This window comes from Thamnophis elegans, chromosome Z (genome assembly GCF_009769535.1).
Source record: "Thamnophis elegans isolate rThaEle1 chromosome Z, rThaEle1.pri, whole genome shotgun sequence".
NCBI classification, from domain to species: domain Eukaryota; kingdom Metazoa; phylum Chordata; class Lepidosauria; order Squamata; family Colubridae; genus Thamnophis; species Thamnophis elegans.
Genome location: NC_045558.1, coordinates 99490409 through 99507473, shown reverse-complemented (window position 1 = coordinate 99507473; position 17065 = coordinate 99490409). Strand labels below are relative to the sequence as shown.

General features: G+C 38.0%; 1 protein-coding gene across 3 annotated transcripts in view; it reads left to right on the top strand.

Moving 5' to 3' along the window:
- Positions 1-17065, top strand: part of ATP6V0A1 (ATPase H+ transporting V0 subunit a1) — a 61343-nt gene that overhangs the window by 28511 nt on the left and 15767 nt on the right. For all 3 annotated transcript variants that reach the window (XM_032234675.1, XM_032234674.1, XM_032234676.1), the window contains exons 15-18: positions 747-865; positions 1269-1482; positions 2242-2349; positions 8529-8636. In XM_032234675.1, coding sequence (XP_032090566.1) covers positions 747-865; positions 1269-1482; positions 2242-2349; positions 8529-8636 — 549 coding nt within the window. The remainder of the gene's footprint in view (positions 1-746; positions 866-1268; positions 1483-2241; positions 2350-8528; positions 8637-17065) is intronic.

The following is a 17065-nucleotide window of genomic DNA, read 5'->3' as shown; positions in this document are numbered from 1 at the left end:
TTTACATTTCATCCTGGTCTTTAAAAGTTACATTTTTTAATGTTTTCTATATGCATCACAAGTACACAACTTGTATAATGCTCTCCTGAAATGCTTGACTTGCCATATATGGAAATCACCAAAAGTACAGCCAATCCTAGCTATGTCTAAAATGGATGGGACATTCACCTGGACTACCGGAATTTCCTTTACATTCAAATCCTTTTATAGAAATGCCTCAGATTGTTTCTGTAGTCATGAGGTCCATAAACTGGTGGCGTTTAATTGGTTATTTAAAGTGAGAATGGTTTTTGGTCCCACTACTTTGTTCTAACCATTACACTTTATTCTTTGTAGGTAAATAGAATTTTGAAAGAAAGCATGAAAGGACTACTGTTCATCTCTCCATCAGCACAATAACTCTCTGATAACTAAGTAGAACAGGGCCACATTTAGCCCAGGGTGGAAAAACAACAAATTAATGATCATATTTAAAAACTTAAGTTTGGGGTTTGCAGAAGAAAACATTCCTAAAAATTCACCCAGTGTATCTTTTTGGGAGAGGCACTTGGGCAGTGGTTCAACATGTTGTGACTGCTGTATTGTAAACTTTTTCCTCAAGTCACAAGACCCAGAGTGGAATGAGTGCCTCCCAATCCTTATATGAATAGAACTTATGGCCATTGCTGGAAAGGGGTTGGAAAGAATTTCAGATGCCATTATCTACCTTCTGTCATATCTTGTTTATTTCCCCCCCTCCCCTCTAGATCTGGAATATTGCTACCAACAAGCTGACGTTCCTTAACTCCTTCAAAATGAAGATGTCAGTAATTTTGGGCATCATCCACATGATGTTTGGTGTCACCCTTAGTCTACTGAACCATATGTGAGTGTGTTCCATTTAATCAAATTATTAAAAAAGTAAAGAATATGGAAATAAAGACAGAATATTCATTACAAGTTATTTTTACTTTGCTCCAAATAATAGAGTCGTATCGACTGTCAGAAGTCATGCAGTTGAAATTTTTTTTAAAGATGAAGATTTTTTCTTATAACATATTGTTACTAAAATAACTAAATGAACATGTTCATGAAATTGCTGAAGTTTTTGTATCAAAGGGGGCTTGGAATTTACCATTCAATAAATAAGACTTATTTAATTTAGCAACTAACTATGCATATTAACTAAACAATTAATTTCACAATTTGTTGGCTGAAAGCACTGTTTAATTTTTTCCTAAATATTTCTTAATATTTTTTTCCTAAAATATTTTTCCATACTTCTATAGTTATTTTAAGAAACCTCTGAACATCTTCCTTGGCTTTATTCCTGAAATTATCTTCATGTCTTCATTGTTTGGATATTTGATCATCCTTATCCTCTATAAGTGGGCAGCATACAATGCTAAGAACTCCATGCATGCACCAAGTCTTCTTATCCACCTCATCAACATGTTCCTCTTCTCCTATGAAAAAAATGCCCAAATGCTTTATAGCGGGCAGGTAGGTAGTCTAGTAAGAGCTCTCCTTCTCTATAGGGCACTTTTTGTTTATTCCTTTGGGGGTTTTAAATGAGTTTTCCATGGGGAGAGAGGCAAAATGTCAAACCTGAGTTTGATGTCACAACATTAACAGTTAGTAAAGTCTTTGGGGGAAAAGAAATCCAGTTTGTTCTAGTGGTTAAGACTCCAGAGACACTCCAAAGAGAGTGTGAGGTCTAGGCCTCCTTTACATTTAAAAGCCAGCTGGTGGCTTTCGATCAGTCACTGTCTCCCAGCACACAGTATTAGGCTATGGGCAACAAGCTGGTTGATCAATTCCTGCAACAACTAATAGGATCAACATTTGGTTGATCTGCAAAGCAACCCTGCACATGCAGGAAAAACTTCAGATAGGAAGAAAAAACAAACCAGTATTTGGAAAATACTACGCAAAATATATTAAAGCAGCCCCCAATACGATTTGTATCAGGACATTTGGGAGGGAGAAGTTTTTAGTCATAAAACTTTGTAGTCCCCTTTCAATAATCTAGAATTTAAAATCTGATTAACAGCAGGTTAATAGACATTTAAGCAATGGTTCAGTGTCTTCCATGGATAGCTTGGTTAGGTTTTGTTAACCAAGTTCAACTGAAGGGCCTTATATCCCACAATTGTCATTGGCACTGAATATTTTGCTCCTAAATGTGCAATGCAGCTACTGTCATTAAGATCTTATTTAGTTTTAGAGGTGATGTCATTGGCTGTCCTGTTTTCATTACAGAAAGGTATTCAGTGTTTCCTGGTCGTAGTAGCATTTCTGTGTATCCCATGGATGCTGATTGCTAAACCCTTGGTTCTTCGCAAACAGTATTTGCAAAGAAAGCATTTGGTAAGTGCATATAAGATATTTTTTCCTAAGAATCTTTTTATTTATTCAAGTATGGAAATTGCTCCAATTATCTAAAGTGGAGAACTGCATGCAGATGAATATTACCCTCTGTTTTTTTTCTGTTCTAAGCTAAGGAACAGGTACACCCATAATTGCCTAGTATTATCTGAATCTGTCTCCTGAAATCTTGATCCGTATGCATGAATTTGCCACATAGGAATCCAAAGAGCTACTTTAGATATGCCCAGCCCTGTGGGATTCTTGATATTGGACATTTTTGTCATAAATATCTTTTGGCTCTACTTTTGGTTTGGAAGGTGTTAGTTGCATAGAGAAGGATGCTGCTTTTAAGGAGAAATAAGCCCTCATAAACCCTTGGATATGTTTTATTTTTTTAAATCTAGGACTATAAAGGGAAATTTGTCTTACTGGCATGTTATTGAAATAATGGGCCAGGCACTCTAAAAGAAAGACTGTCCCCAAGATTCTCCAAAGATCTGACTCTGGCTTCCAGATCTGTTGTTCTTGTGGCAAGTACGTTGTTAAGATGCAACTGCCCTTCAAAGTGCAGCTCAGTTAAAGACACTCCCTCTTCCTTCTCTGACCCTCTCATTTTCCCATGACCCCTCCATTTCTCTCCCTTTTTTTCTCTTGTTTTTCTTCTCCTTTCCTGCATTCTTTCCTTCCATTCACTATCAGGAAGGGCAGCCTGAGGAACCCCATGTCAGCCCAAGCCAGAGTCCGCAGGCAATAGAGGCAGCAGCGGCTGCAACAGTGAGTGGATTAAAAGATGCCACCTATACACATGATGAAAACAGAAGGTGTCAGGAGCTTTGGAAAGTATCTACCCTGAGGGAGAGGAATAGCACAACTGCCTTTTTCTCAAAAAGATACAGTCCAATAATCTTATTCATTTCAAATTCTATCCGCACACATATAGGAGATGATACAGTCTAAGTTTATATCCGGAGGATCCTGCTGTTACAGTATATTGCAAAAGATTCTCTGCATGTTTTAAAGCATGTCCTCACTATTTTAGAGTGCCAGCCAGAACTTTTTGGAATTAAGTATCCCTTTGTACCCTTATCCATAGTTGCATATATCCTCTGAATGCAGATTGTAAAGAAAAGGACAACAATGAAAAAGCGCATTTAAAGGCAGCTTGCCTGCTATTACACTTCTTATTGTAGAATCCCTCATACTTCAGAATTCCTGAAAAAATAATTTGAAAAACACATTATAGTACTTCATTAAAAGTCATCACAATCGGGAAAGAATATCCCCTGTTTTGTATTTGCTGCTGATTTTTCCATAGTTGATGGCTTTTTCCTCCTCCTTTTACAATCCAACCCAGGATCCCTCTTTCCAACATATTTTAAATTTTTCATGCTATTTTTTTTAATTACAGTTATATTATAGTCTTTGCAGTAGTATAAACTATTCCGAGTTTACCTTTGCAGTCATCACTATTTTTCTGTCCATTGAAAGTATACTTCAATCCTTGTGACAGTGCACTGAACTATATATAGACTGTCACTCACTGGAGAGAATTCTATTCAATAGCTTTTTGATTCTTAAGTAGTTTCCTTTGTTTTAAACTCCTCGCTGTCTTAAAAATCATGTGAATATCATGAATTCTTGTTACAGTATTTAGTTCTTAGAATAAATCATATGATTACTTCTTTAAAAATCAGGGATGTTATTTGACAGACTGCAAAATATTTTCAGGCTATCTTTGTTAATTGGAATTATAAATTATATATAAAATCCAAAAGTATTACTTCATTTTATCTGAAATCAAGGCTGATTTCTCAGACTCAGGTTATAAAGTCAAGGTTAAAAACATTGGAACTGCTTTACTGAGTCAAGTCAAAGGTCAGTACTATTTGCTAACCAGTAATATTCCTATGGAAATGTATAAAATAAAATATTAAATCTTCTTCTAATTTTACCTGGAACAAGGGAACAAGGATTATTTCCAATCTCAAGTGTACAGAGTCAAGCTTAAGTACATAAGAACTATTTTACTGAGTCCAGCCAGGTAGTAGTATCTTGCTTGCTAACAACCAGACTATTTGCAAGTAATAGTTACCTTTGTAGCTGTGCAGATTTCTAATCAGAATCGTCTGAAGTAGGACAGAATTAACTGTAGATAAGATTTTTTGGTGATCAGCTAATGAATTTATCATGTGAAGCTAAATGAAATGTGATGTTTCGTTTTTCCTAATGAAATGTGAGTTTGCTCACTTTTCTCAGTAAATAATTTGAGTTTGCTTGGCAATCAGTTAGGGTAACTATGAAAAGTATATTTTTAAGACTGAGAGGAATATAAAACATGTAAGTGGCTTTTCTTGTTATTGCTTTTGTAATGATCTAACAGATAAACCTATGCTGTCTAGTAATTTGGGGAGAGTTGCATATGCTAGTGTTGAAAGTGTCAAATGTCTAAACATATGCCTGCTATGTGAATTTTCCTACTTTTGTCTTCAGGCACCTGTTAGTGACAACCATGTTTCATATGAGATGCTGGTTGATCATTCTTCTATTTGCTAGCAAATAATTATTTCAGCTAATAGTTTTGTCTTTTATTTATTTATTACTTTTATTTATTATAAAATTTATATTGCGGCCTATTTGTACATGGCAACTCAAGACAGCTTACAGGGATATAAAAACATCATATATAAAAAATAAAACTAATAAAAAAATAGTAAAATAATAAAATAATATAATGGCCTCCCCCCCCCCCCCTCACTCTGGTGACAGAACATCACACAAGCCATTTATTGGACTCTATCCCACTATCGGCTCCCCAGGCCCACTGGCAGAACCAGGTTTTCAGTGCCTTCTGGAAGAGTGTTAGAGTGGGGGCCATTCTAATATCTGGGGGAATCATGTTCCAGAGAGAGGGAACCACCACAGAGAGGCCCTTCTTCTGGCTCCCACCTGGGGGATGAGATCCGCAACATTCCTTACCTCCCTGCTCTAGTGGGTCAGATAGATGTGACCAGCAAGAAACAGTCCCTCAGATAACTTGGTCCCAAGCCACGAAGGGCTTTAAAGGTGACAACCAGCACCTTAAATTCTATCTGGAAGGAAATCAGTAACCAATGCAGCTCCCTCAGGAGAGGTGATATAAGTTCACACTGAGGTCTTCGCAAAACTATGTGGGCCATTGCATTTTGCACCTTCTGGATTCTCTTCAAGGGCAGCCCCATGTAGAGCATGTTGCAATAGTCAAAGACAGGAAATGACTAGGGAATGAGTACCTGTGAGTAGGGATTGTTGGTCCAGGAAATGATGTAACTAGTGCACAACCCACAGTTGCACAAAGACCATCCTGGGCATAACCGCCACCTGCTCTTTGAGCAGGAGTTGCAAGTCCAGGAAAAACCCCAGATTACCTACAGGGGTAATTTGGGGTAGTGCCACCCCATCCAAGACCAAAAGTGGAAATTCTCCATGGGCCAAAGAACCACAGACCCAGAGCCACTGACTCTTGCCAATGTTCAGTTTCAACCCATTGCTCCCCATGTAGCCCCTAACAGCCTTCAGGCACTGCGAGAGGGAGGACACGGTGTCGCTTAATTCATCTTGGGCTAAGACATAGAGCCGAGTCTTTTCCTCTTTCTCTTGAATATTGCAAATTCTTCTAGGTCTACAAAATTTAGTGGGAGGTGTATAAATCTTTTTAAAAGAAGCTGTCCCAGAAGAGGATCAGTTTTTTACCCTCTTTTTTTATAAATTAGACAGGCAAATGCCAGCTCTTTGGGATAGACCAACTAGAAATCCAAACTTATGAATACTATTTTTATTATAAGTTACAGTAACTGAATCTTACAATTCTTAATGGACTCCCTACCCCACTTTGTCTCTATGAGAACTAAGGAGGTCAAGTCTAAGGTGCTTACTCAAATTACATTTTTGCCTTCCACTCAGATTTCTTTTATCTGATTGGTGTCTTGGCTATGGCACGTCTTCCTGTTCCCCAAGGTTTATTTCTAATGCACATTACCTCAAATGAGATGTGTGTAATAATTTTACATGTAAAATGTGATACCTGAACATGAAAGCTAAAATTAAGTGGTTAGTTGAAGCTGTAGCAAAGGATGCTAAAAATTAAGCAGTTTTTGGTGTGTTCAGAATGAAAGATGGCAAGTAAAAAGCTTAATGAATATGGTAGAAAGCTAATAGAGAAGATGCAACTGTTCAGATTTTATTTTAGCTCAATTTCTCTGAGAGAACAATATGTTTTCCATTAGGCACTGATAGAAGATAGTTCAACTTGATAGAAATATTGCCAGGGAATGTACACTGAAGCTGAATGAATTGAAATCGCCTGAGCCTAATACATTCCATTCCAGGATACTGAAATAATTTGCTGATAGATTGGCTTAACTTCTAGTCTCTGAGAAATGTTGGAGAATGGGGACAGTACCAGATCACTGAAAAATAAGAAAAAAAGGAGGATTCAAGAAACAATAGATTGACATTGATATCTGAGAATATGCTAAAGCAAATAATAAATAAGATGAAAGCATTTTGAAAAAAATGAAGTGAAATTAATAAAAATCAGTGTTTATCATTAGAAGTCTTGTCAGCCTAATATTTCAATTTTGGTCAAGTAACCTCTTAGTAGATTGTGGGAATATTGTAGACATAATGTACTTTTAGTAAAGATGTGATAAAATATTTGATGACATTCTGGTTTCCAGATTAGTTATACAAACTGCATAGTGTGTGACTCCATAATCATTCTGAAAACTACTTGTCATCATTAACAATACTTCTTTATCATGCTGACCAAGGTATCAGTGAGATTTAATATTAGGTTATCCTCAGATGAAAAGATAGACAGAAAGATTATCAAAATTACAGATAAAGCAAAACTTGGTGGAATAGATGAAAGACTGACATAAATTTAAATAATTTTAAAACACAGAAAAGTAGGCTCCAAAGATAAATGAATTTTTTGTTTAGTAAGGAAAGCCAATGACCAAGTTCATAATGCAAGGCTCAAATCATAGAATGATGATCTTAATATAAATAATTATTTTAAAACTCTTCTTAATAATAAAAGCAATTTTATCCAGAGAGGAGATGGTTTTTTCATCACTGAACATTTTTATGCAAGGGAAAAGTAACCATACGTCTGTAATTATTCATTGGAGTTCTGTGCTGAATGGAGCTGGACCCAAATCTTAATGAATCCAAATCTATAAGCCAGTGAATTGGAAAATTAAAAATATAGGCAATCCTTGATCAATGGCATTTGGTCAATGCCATTCCAATTACAACAGTGCTGAACAAATTGTTGTTTTGACAAGTCCTTGGAGCTCCAGCTCTCCTAGCATCCCTGTGGTCACATGGTTGCATTCTAGGTGCTTGGCAACCAGTTCACACTTAAGACCAGTTGCCAAAGGCCCAGAATCACTTGGTTGCCTTTTGTAACCTTTCTTGACAACATCCCCAGGAAGTTAATGGGGAAGCCAAAAAAGAGTGTTGCATATCAGTGAAGTATGTCTCCTCCACCCAGACACTTTCTTTCATGCCCTCTGTTGGTGCTACAACACCATTCACACAATCCTGTGCAATCTCCCTGATCTATGCCACTTGCTTACCTCACCCATGCCATGCTTCTTGCACATCCTTCCCAGCCCACTCTGGTGCCTCTTACACACCCTCATAATAATCTCTGCACAATGTCTCTTGTACACCTGAGTCATGACGTACTGTCATGCATCTTCTCTGACCGTTGCCAAATCTCCCTAACTTGCACCTCCTCTTGTGCACTCCCTTGCCCTGTTCAGATCTTCCCCTGCATCCCTGCATACTCCCTCATTCCCTTTCCCATATACTTACTTGTCTGTAGACATGAGATTTACAATTCTTTTGATTTGGTTGTGGGAAGCTGGCAGGAATAGGTCTAACAACCATGATATTCAGTTAACAGCTGCATTCAGAATTACAAGAGTATGCATTTTTTGATCACATTGATTAGCGATGAAAATTCTGGTTCCAATTGCTGCTGTAAATCAAGGACTACCTGTCATCCAAGCAATTCTTGCACAAATCTTGTTCCAATGTACATTAGAATTTTTTTCTGCAATCAAATATATATGTGTGTATATGTGTGTCTGTGTGTATGCATATCTTTTCTTCTGTGTTGCATGCTTTAGGGAACAATCAATTTTGGTGGGATTCGTGTAGGCAATGGGCCAACTGAGGAAGATGCCGAAATAATCCAGCATGATCAACTCTCCACCCATTCTGAGGAGGGTGAAGAGGTAAGTCTTCCTTTTTAGTACTGTAAAATTTTAGGTAGGAAGATTTGTCTAGCAAGATTCATAGGCCAAACACAGCCTCTGTTCCTTTGGCTTTTTTCAAAGACAAACACTAACAAATTCTGTCTTAGACAAGTTCTAATAGCAACCAGCTATTGGGTAATGTACATACATGGGTTGCTTTGTAATATTTTTTTTTAAATATATTTTATTCATTTTCACATTCCATTTTACAATCACTTATATACAGGGTATTTGCTGTAAGAAAAAAAAAGAAAGATAAAAAAAAAAATAAAACAAAATAAAAAAGAAAACACAACTCATCATTCACAACCCCACCTGACACTTCCATCCTCCATACACCCCATCTACCCCCTCCAACTTTCCTTTCCTCCCTCTAACACTCCCCTCCTACTTCCCTTTCCCCTCAAACCTTCCTTCTCCCCTTACTCCCAACACGCACATTCCCCTTACTCCTTCCTTACTCCTCCCTCTTCTTTCCCTCTACCTCCCTCCTTGGTGTATGCCTTTATTCAAGTGTTGTTTAATCTGATAAAAAGTAAAATAAACCAAGGAAAAAAAAAATATAAAGAAAGAAAAGAGAAAAAAAAAAGGAAAAAAAACCAACAACAACCGTATATAAGTGCATTCTTGTTCTTATTGAGACTATGTTAACACCCACCCACCCACCCCCCATAAATCCCCATCCCTAATCCTCCCGACTTCCCAGGGCCCACACCTGGCACTGCCTTCTATCTAAAGTATCTTGTGTTCGTATGGATTAAAAATAAAAGTAATATATTAAAGGAAAGAAAAACAAGAAAAAAGAAAGAAAAGAAAAAAGAAAAAAGAAAAAGGAAAAAAAAAGAAAAAGAACTCTTTGTGTTAAGCTCAGCCCCCCATCTTTATCTATGCTTAAATAGTGTAAGTCATTCTATCTATATTTTATTCTCGTCTCTTGCTTCTTTGTTATTTACCCCAACCTCCTGTAGACTCTCCCGTTCCTCTTCCTTAACCTTGTATTCAGATAAACATTTATACAAATTTGTATAGGCATCAATATACAGTCTAACTCAAAAGTAATCCCTACCAGTAAAATTTAAGCAGCGTGGATCATTCCACATATTCAAATATTACTTTACAGAAAAATAATCAAACTTTCCCTTCTAATAGGATTTAAACAGCGTAAATAATCTTTCTTAACCTTATTTTCAAACAGTAATTCAAAATAATCTAACCAAACCTTCCCTTCTTAGTAAAATTTAAGCAGCGTGGATCAAGTATTACTTTACACAAAAATCAGTTTACATTCTATCTTAGGATGATCCCGACCGGCTTTCCCTTCTAATAGGATTTAAACAACGTAAATCATTCCGCATGCATTTTACCCTCATCCCTTGCTTGTCTGATATTTACCACTATCAAATTTATGCAGACATTAGTTTAAGATCTAGCTCAAAATAATTTCACCAAACTTTCCCTTCTAATAAGAATTAAATAGCATGGATCATTCCACATATTCAAATAATACTTTCAACAAGAATCAGTTAACCTTCTGTTTTGAAAAAATAATCTCGTCCAGCTTTCCCTTCTAACAGAATTTAAACAACATAAATCATTTTGCATCCTTTTACATATATACATTCAATATCACCCCACCAATATACGTAAATCATTCCGCATGCATTTTACCCTCATCCCTTGCTTCTCTGATATTTACCACTATCAAATTTATGCAGACATTAATTTAAAATCTAACTCAAAATAATTTCACCAAGCTTTCCCTTCTAATAAAAATTAAATAGCATGGATCATTCCACATATTCAAATAATACTTTCAACAAGAATCAGTTTACCTTCTGTTTTAAAGTAATCCCTTCTAACAGAATTTAAACAACATAGATCATTCCGCATTCATTTTACATATATACAATCAGTATCACCCCACCAATAAATTCCGCTTTTTCTACCGGAGAGAGGTCTCAAACCCCCATTCAGTCCACAACTTTGGCAAATATTTTAAAATGTCTAAATCCTCGGTCTCCGCTTTTCTGCTTCTCCGAGGGAGGAAAGGCTACCCCCTCCATCTTGCAGCCATGTGGTCTGTTGCTTGCCTTCTCCTTCAGCTTGTCTCTCCTCTTTCCCAAGTGAATCAGGAAGTCCCGCCTTCAAAGTCTTGTAATAGAAATCTCGAGCCTCCGAAACAGAGTTAAGACGAAGTCTTTGATTCTCAAATGTGACCGTAATGCCGGCTGGGGCCTCCCATCTATATTGAATCTGTTGATTTCTAAGCTCTTTTGTTAAAAATGCATAGTCTCTTCTTGCTCTCAACATCTGGAAAGGTATTTCTTTGAAGACAATCAAGTCCTGGTCATCAACTCGCAGACTGTTATTATGAAACTTTTGCATAATCGCGTTTCTGGATTCTTTTGTGGAAAAATATATAATTATGTCCCTCGGGAGCTGTCGCTGTTCCGCTACCAACGAGTTCTGGCGATAGATTTTCCGAATCTGCCAATCAAAGTTAAGTCCCGGGCTTCCCACCGCATGGCTGAAGGCTTCAACAAAGGTCTGTTTCAGATTCTCTCGCTCCTTTTCGCGGAATCCTCTGACTCTTATTGCGAATGCCTTCTTATTAAAATTTATCATCACGAGCTGTTCTTGAGTGTCTCTAATTTTTTGTTGTAATATTTGAATATTAGTAGTCAAATTAAAATTAGCCTCCTCCAAGCTTTCCAATTTATTCTCTATTTCAGCAGAATAATCTGACAGGGCAGACACGGCTGCAAACGTATTCGCCTTCATTTGGTCAATTTTAGACTTTAAATCATCATATAGCTCCAATACAAATTCCTTAATGTCTTGTTTAAAATCATTAAGCATTTGAAAGAAAAATTCCTGTGTTAAAAATTCTCCAGTACAGGGCGTAGGAGACAAGGGCTGCGATTCCAGTATAGATTCTTTAGATTCTTTAGGCACATTTGCAGAGAGACGCTTCGATTTTGACCTGGGTGCCATTATAAATAAACAAATAAACAGCGCTTTCGCTCCCCTCTGTTTCCAAAAAAAAAAAATTTATTTTGTTAAGGAGCGGTCTGCAGGAAGGTAAAACCGGCTAAGTACATCCCCTATCAGTCACCAACGGAGAGAAATCGCCATTTTGAAGTCCTTTTAAACAAAGAAGGCTCTAAGACAAATGGTGCTGGTATTTAAGATAGTAATAAAAGCATAAATCTCAGAGGAGTGGGACCCGCCCGTATTAATCCTAGCTTCAAACAACTTTGCTTTGTCCTGGGGGGGGGGGCTCGCCTGTCTGGGGCTGCAAAAAAGGCAGCTGAGAAGAACTGGCTGGAGATAAAAACTCCGCTCACGCTGGGTCTAATCTCTGTCCACAGCCAAAAAAAAAGAGAAAGGCTGTGGATTACGAATAGACCCTAGCACACAGAGCTACTCCCTGCCCCTTTCTTAGCCAAAAAGGGGTGATATCTATGATCTTATTTAGATATACAGACCAGATCTCTGAGAGGAGCTCGGTTGAGCCCTCCTCGGCAACAGGCTCCGCCCCCCCGGCTCTCGCTTTGTAATATTTTTTACATTATACCTTTAAAAAAAAATGTATTCCATTATTTGAATGTGTTTTTTGCCCCTTGAAAAGTTGATATTTTAAATACTATTTAAATTAACCATATGTTTTGGCTGGTAGTCTTACTTTTTTTCAAAGAGCAATGCTAAAATGCTACAAGTCTAGCTAGCTACTTATTAAACTTGTATTATCCTTATATAGCATGGGTCCTCAAACTATGGCCCGCTGAAGCCATTAATGTGGCCCATACAGGACCATAAGACTTCCTCGTCCACATTGCCCCGCACACCCTTCGGCCCCAGGAGGGCAGAAAATGGGTGAAAACGGACTATTTTTGGCCAAAAAACAGGCTGTTTTCACTCTGTTTTTGCCCGCAGAATGCTTCTGGAGACAGGGGAGGTGAAGAATGGGGTGCACTGATGTCCCAGGAGGCCAAATAATGGGCCCATTTTTCACCTCCCCCCATCAACAGAAGGTAGATAGATAAAGAGAGAGACTTGTTGATTGTAAACACCTTGGGGCTGAGAAGAATTGCTGCAAAACTGAGTTTCCTGAAGTGAACCACTAGACTCATAAAAAACTGAAAGAACAATCTAGGAGGAAAAAAAATCAACTAAAGGAGGAACATGCAACAAAAGCAAATAAACATTCCCAGGAGCAAAACAAGTTTAATTTGTGTGCATTGTTTAATGGACTGTTATATTGGCCATGCCCAGCTATTCACATGAGCTAGTCATGACCACCCAGTCACGTGACCACCTAGCCACGCCCACCAAGCTGGTCCGGCCTCCCAACAGTCTTGGGGACTGTGAATTGGCCCCCTGTTTAAAAAGTTTGAGGACCCCTGTTATATAGTATACATGTTTTGATCAGGACGTATAATGATGTCATGGATATGAGCTGGATAACTTCATTGTTTATAGCCTGACTTCTTATACCCTGTGGGATAGGGGATATAGTCTTAACATTCCTGGACAATGGAGTATTAGTGTTGTGTTGCTCAGATGAAGAGATGCTTTTGTGTTCTTAAATTATACGTGACAAGCTCTGTGTTCCTTTTGTGTTTTCAAGCCTGCCGTGGAGGAAGTGGTAAGCCTGTAGCCAATTTCTGTTACTCTATTTATCCAGATTAAATATTCCATGAATTTAAACTATTTTATAGAATTAAATGGTCTCACATTAGTGATTCGGCAGATATTGTTTTAATCATATGCATAAAATATTTATAATTTTAGATAATTATTAATCATTTTTATCCATCTTCTGCTTTAAAACAAATATGTATATGAATCACTACATATACTTGAAAGACTTTTCTGAATTTTGCTGAAATTTAGTTTATAAATTATTGTTTTGAATTGCACAGATTAATAATTACGGGGACTTGCTCTTCATTTGTCTGTCTCAGTCCCCGGGCTTTTCAAATCTTCTGCTTCATTTGTTGAGTAAAGGTAATAAATGTCACAAGGTCATTCATTTAGAAGCTCTTCAGTTAACAAGCCTGCACTTACATTGCAGCTAATCAGTTTCTGCTGCATGTTGTCACTTGTGTAGTCACACATCAAAGTTCTGCAGCACTCGCCAGAATTGTTTGTAGCAATCTGGGGGTTTTTTTTATCTCTGTTTAACAAAGCTACATTTTATCAGCTACATAATAAGTTGGAAAAGGAGAGGGGTATGTAATTATCATTATTTGTGTTCCCAATAATGGGACTCCTACAGAAACTTATGTGATTAAAGAGAGCAGGCAAATGAATAAGAGCAAGAGATTATCTGCCGACCAAGCTAGCCTCCCTTTTTTCCTCCCTCTCGGCTATCTCTGCAGAAGAAGAAATTGTTGTTTCATTTTGTAATTATTATTGCTGGGTTTGTCTTCTAGTGAAATGGTCTGTTCCACACGCAGATGCAGAAAATGCCTTAGTTTTATGGACTTTCTGGAAATATAGAAAACAATTATTTTATTGTCTTTTACCCTGCTTAGAAATTGAGCTTGACCCTTCTAGCAAAACATATGTAAATCATTTATGTTTGTATAAAGAGAGAGAGCTTTTCAATAAAGTAAAAAACAAACAAGGCATTATGATTAATTTAAGAACAATTAGGAAAAAATGAATTAAAAAATGAATGAAAACACCCAAAAAAGTTCAGATATGCCTTCCACCTTTCTCTTGAGCAAGTATCATTTTAACCTTTCCCAAAAATATTTCCATCCAAGCTATATTTAATTCTTCAGGGGTTTATTCCGCAATACCTGATAACTACAATGCCTTACATCGATTAAGTGTTCAGGTTCAGGTTGCCTAGTGCTCATTCAGTTTCAACAGTTAAAGCAAACTAGGTTCTTCAAACTGCATCTCAGAATACAGGAATGAGTAATATTAAAGAAAATTGTTTGTTCGTTGTTAATTTAAATTTTAAAAGTACATCAGAATCATTAGGATAGAATTTGAAATAAGGAGAATGAATATCTGTCACAGTGTGTTAATATTTGCTTAACTGACAATTCAGGATAGACCGTGTTAGACAAATCAACTGGATTTTTTTTTTGAAAATTTGTAATCAAGGAGATTTCTAATTGAATTTGTCCCTAGTGCATGGGTGTCAAAATCAAGGCCTGGGGGCTGGATCTGGCCCACAGAGGTACTTAGATCTGGCCCACGCAGCTGCCCTGGAAACAGCGAAGAACCGGCCCACAGTACCTCTGCAGCGAAAATGGAGATCAGGAGGGCTGTGTGTGGCCCTCTGGAGCTCCATTATTGTTGGCAGATGGTTACAGGAGGCTGTAAATGAAAATGAAAATGAAGCTCACGCAGGCTCCAGGCATCCATCTCTCCTAAGCTCCACTTTCACTGGCAGAAGGATGTAGGAGGCCATCGCAACTGAAAACGGAGCTTGCAAGGGCTGTGGACAGCACTCCCAAACTCCGTTTTTGCTGACAGAGGATTGCAGCCAAAAATGGAGCTCAGGGGCCCGTTTTCACTGGCAGAGCGCTTTACCCACCACAGGCGCCTCCAACAAGTGATGTCGAGCTGGCCATGCCCACCATGGCCCCACCCACCCCGGTCCCCCAAGGTCAAACACAACCCTGATGCAGACTCAATGAAATTCAGTTTGACACCCCTGCCTAGTGTATCAGCCTCTATTTTGTCCAATTTCTGAATGACCAGATGTCCTTTTTGGTTTTTAGAGAGAGCTAGATCTTGGCAGCACATGATTGCAGTAGTTAAAAATAGATCATTTTATCTTCCGTGCCTCTGCCAAGAGAAGAGCAAGAACCTTTCCATAGCAGCCATTTGATAACAGGGTCTGATAATGAATCCAAAGGCATTGATGGAAATGTAAGACCGAGCACATGCAGCACAGATTTTCCTCCAAATATAGCTCTCAGTTTATTTGCGATGTGCTGACTGGGGCAGACCCTTCACAAAGGGACAAAGTAAGCATACTCATTAACCTTTGGACTGCTGCATCACAAAGGATTTGTTATACTCGTAGCTTAAAATGGATTTTTTTCCCATTTTGCTTTTTACAGCAGAATGTATATTATAAAGTTAGCATACAAAATCATGAAAAGTGGTGGGTTGCCATCCTGCATCTAATAAGAATTGTAGCCACACAGTTTTAATTATCTGGTTCAGAGTCTTTGTATTAATCCAGTAGTTAGTCTGGTCTTCCTAAGCAATTGCTTAATGCAGAAGGAGAAACAGTTTGAGAAACACTATTCTAACACCAAGCAGTTTCCCAGGAAATGGGAAAAAATGTCCAGTTCTTGTATTGTATCTTTTCTCCAGACTTACTTTTGTCCCCCCATCTCCCACCCCCAGCTATGATGCTAAATAGATTCAGAAATTCTGGTTGTCTTTCACTTATGACCATAATTGGGACCTGAATCACAGTCACAGAGTGAAGCAATCATTGAGTGAGATATCCAGGTGACTGCTTCACTCAGTGACTGCAATCCTGACTCAGTTATGGTTGTTAAGAGGGTGGAGCAAAACGCTTGTCTGCTGTAGGCAGACAGGCAGTTCCCCTCCTGCTTGGAAGGGAATGCCTGCACTGAGCTGGATAAATGAAGCAGGGGTCTTCATTGTAATCTCTACTTCATTTCTGCAGCATAGTGAAAAGAGCTTCTCTCTACTCTATTCACAAAAGGTGAATCTGAGATCTGAGCTTCATTTCTTCAGCCCTCTCTGCAGTTTACAACCTTCCCTTTCAGTCTCCCCACTGACTTTCTGGAAAAGCTGGAAGAAAATGGAGCTGTCGTAATTTAATGATCATTAAACAACCAGTCATATGTTGAGGGATACCTGTGGTCATCCCTTAATGTCTACTCATTCAATGACTATTTGAAGTAGCAACAGCACTGAACAAGGAGGACTTATCATAGGTCTTTGTGGCTCCAGCTATCACAGACTTCCTGCAGCCATGTAATCACAATTCGGGTGCTTGGCAACAAGTCAAAATTACAATGTTGCCATACACCACTGTCACATGATCATTATTTGCAAACTTCCTTGTCAATTTCCAATAAGTGAAGTCAATGGGAAGCTAGTAGGAAGTTGCAAATGGTGATCATATAACCATGGATGGATGCTGCAACTGAATCAGATTTGCTTAATGATGGCAACTGGGGCAACCAGTACCACCATCATAAGTTGGTGCAATTACATGATGTTGCACCATGCAACCATATTGCTATAAAGTAGATTTCTTGGTCCCAATTTCATTGGTAGTGAGGACTACCTGTAACCATAGAGAGTTTTTATAAGCCTGCAGTGTTTGTGCCAGGCTTTGAATATATAAAAAATATAATGCAAAACCTCTGAGGATCTGTATAGAATATGAACCT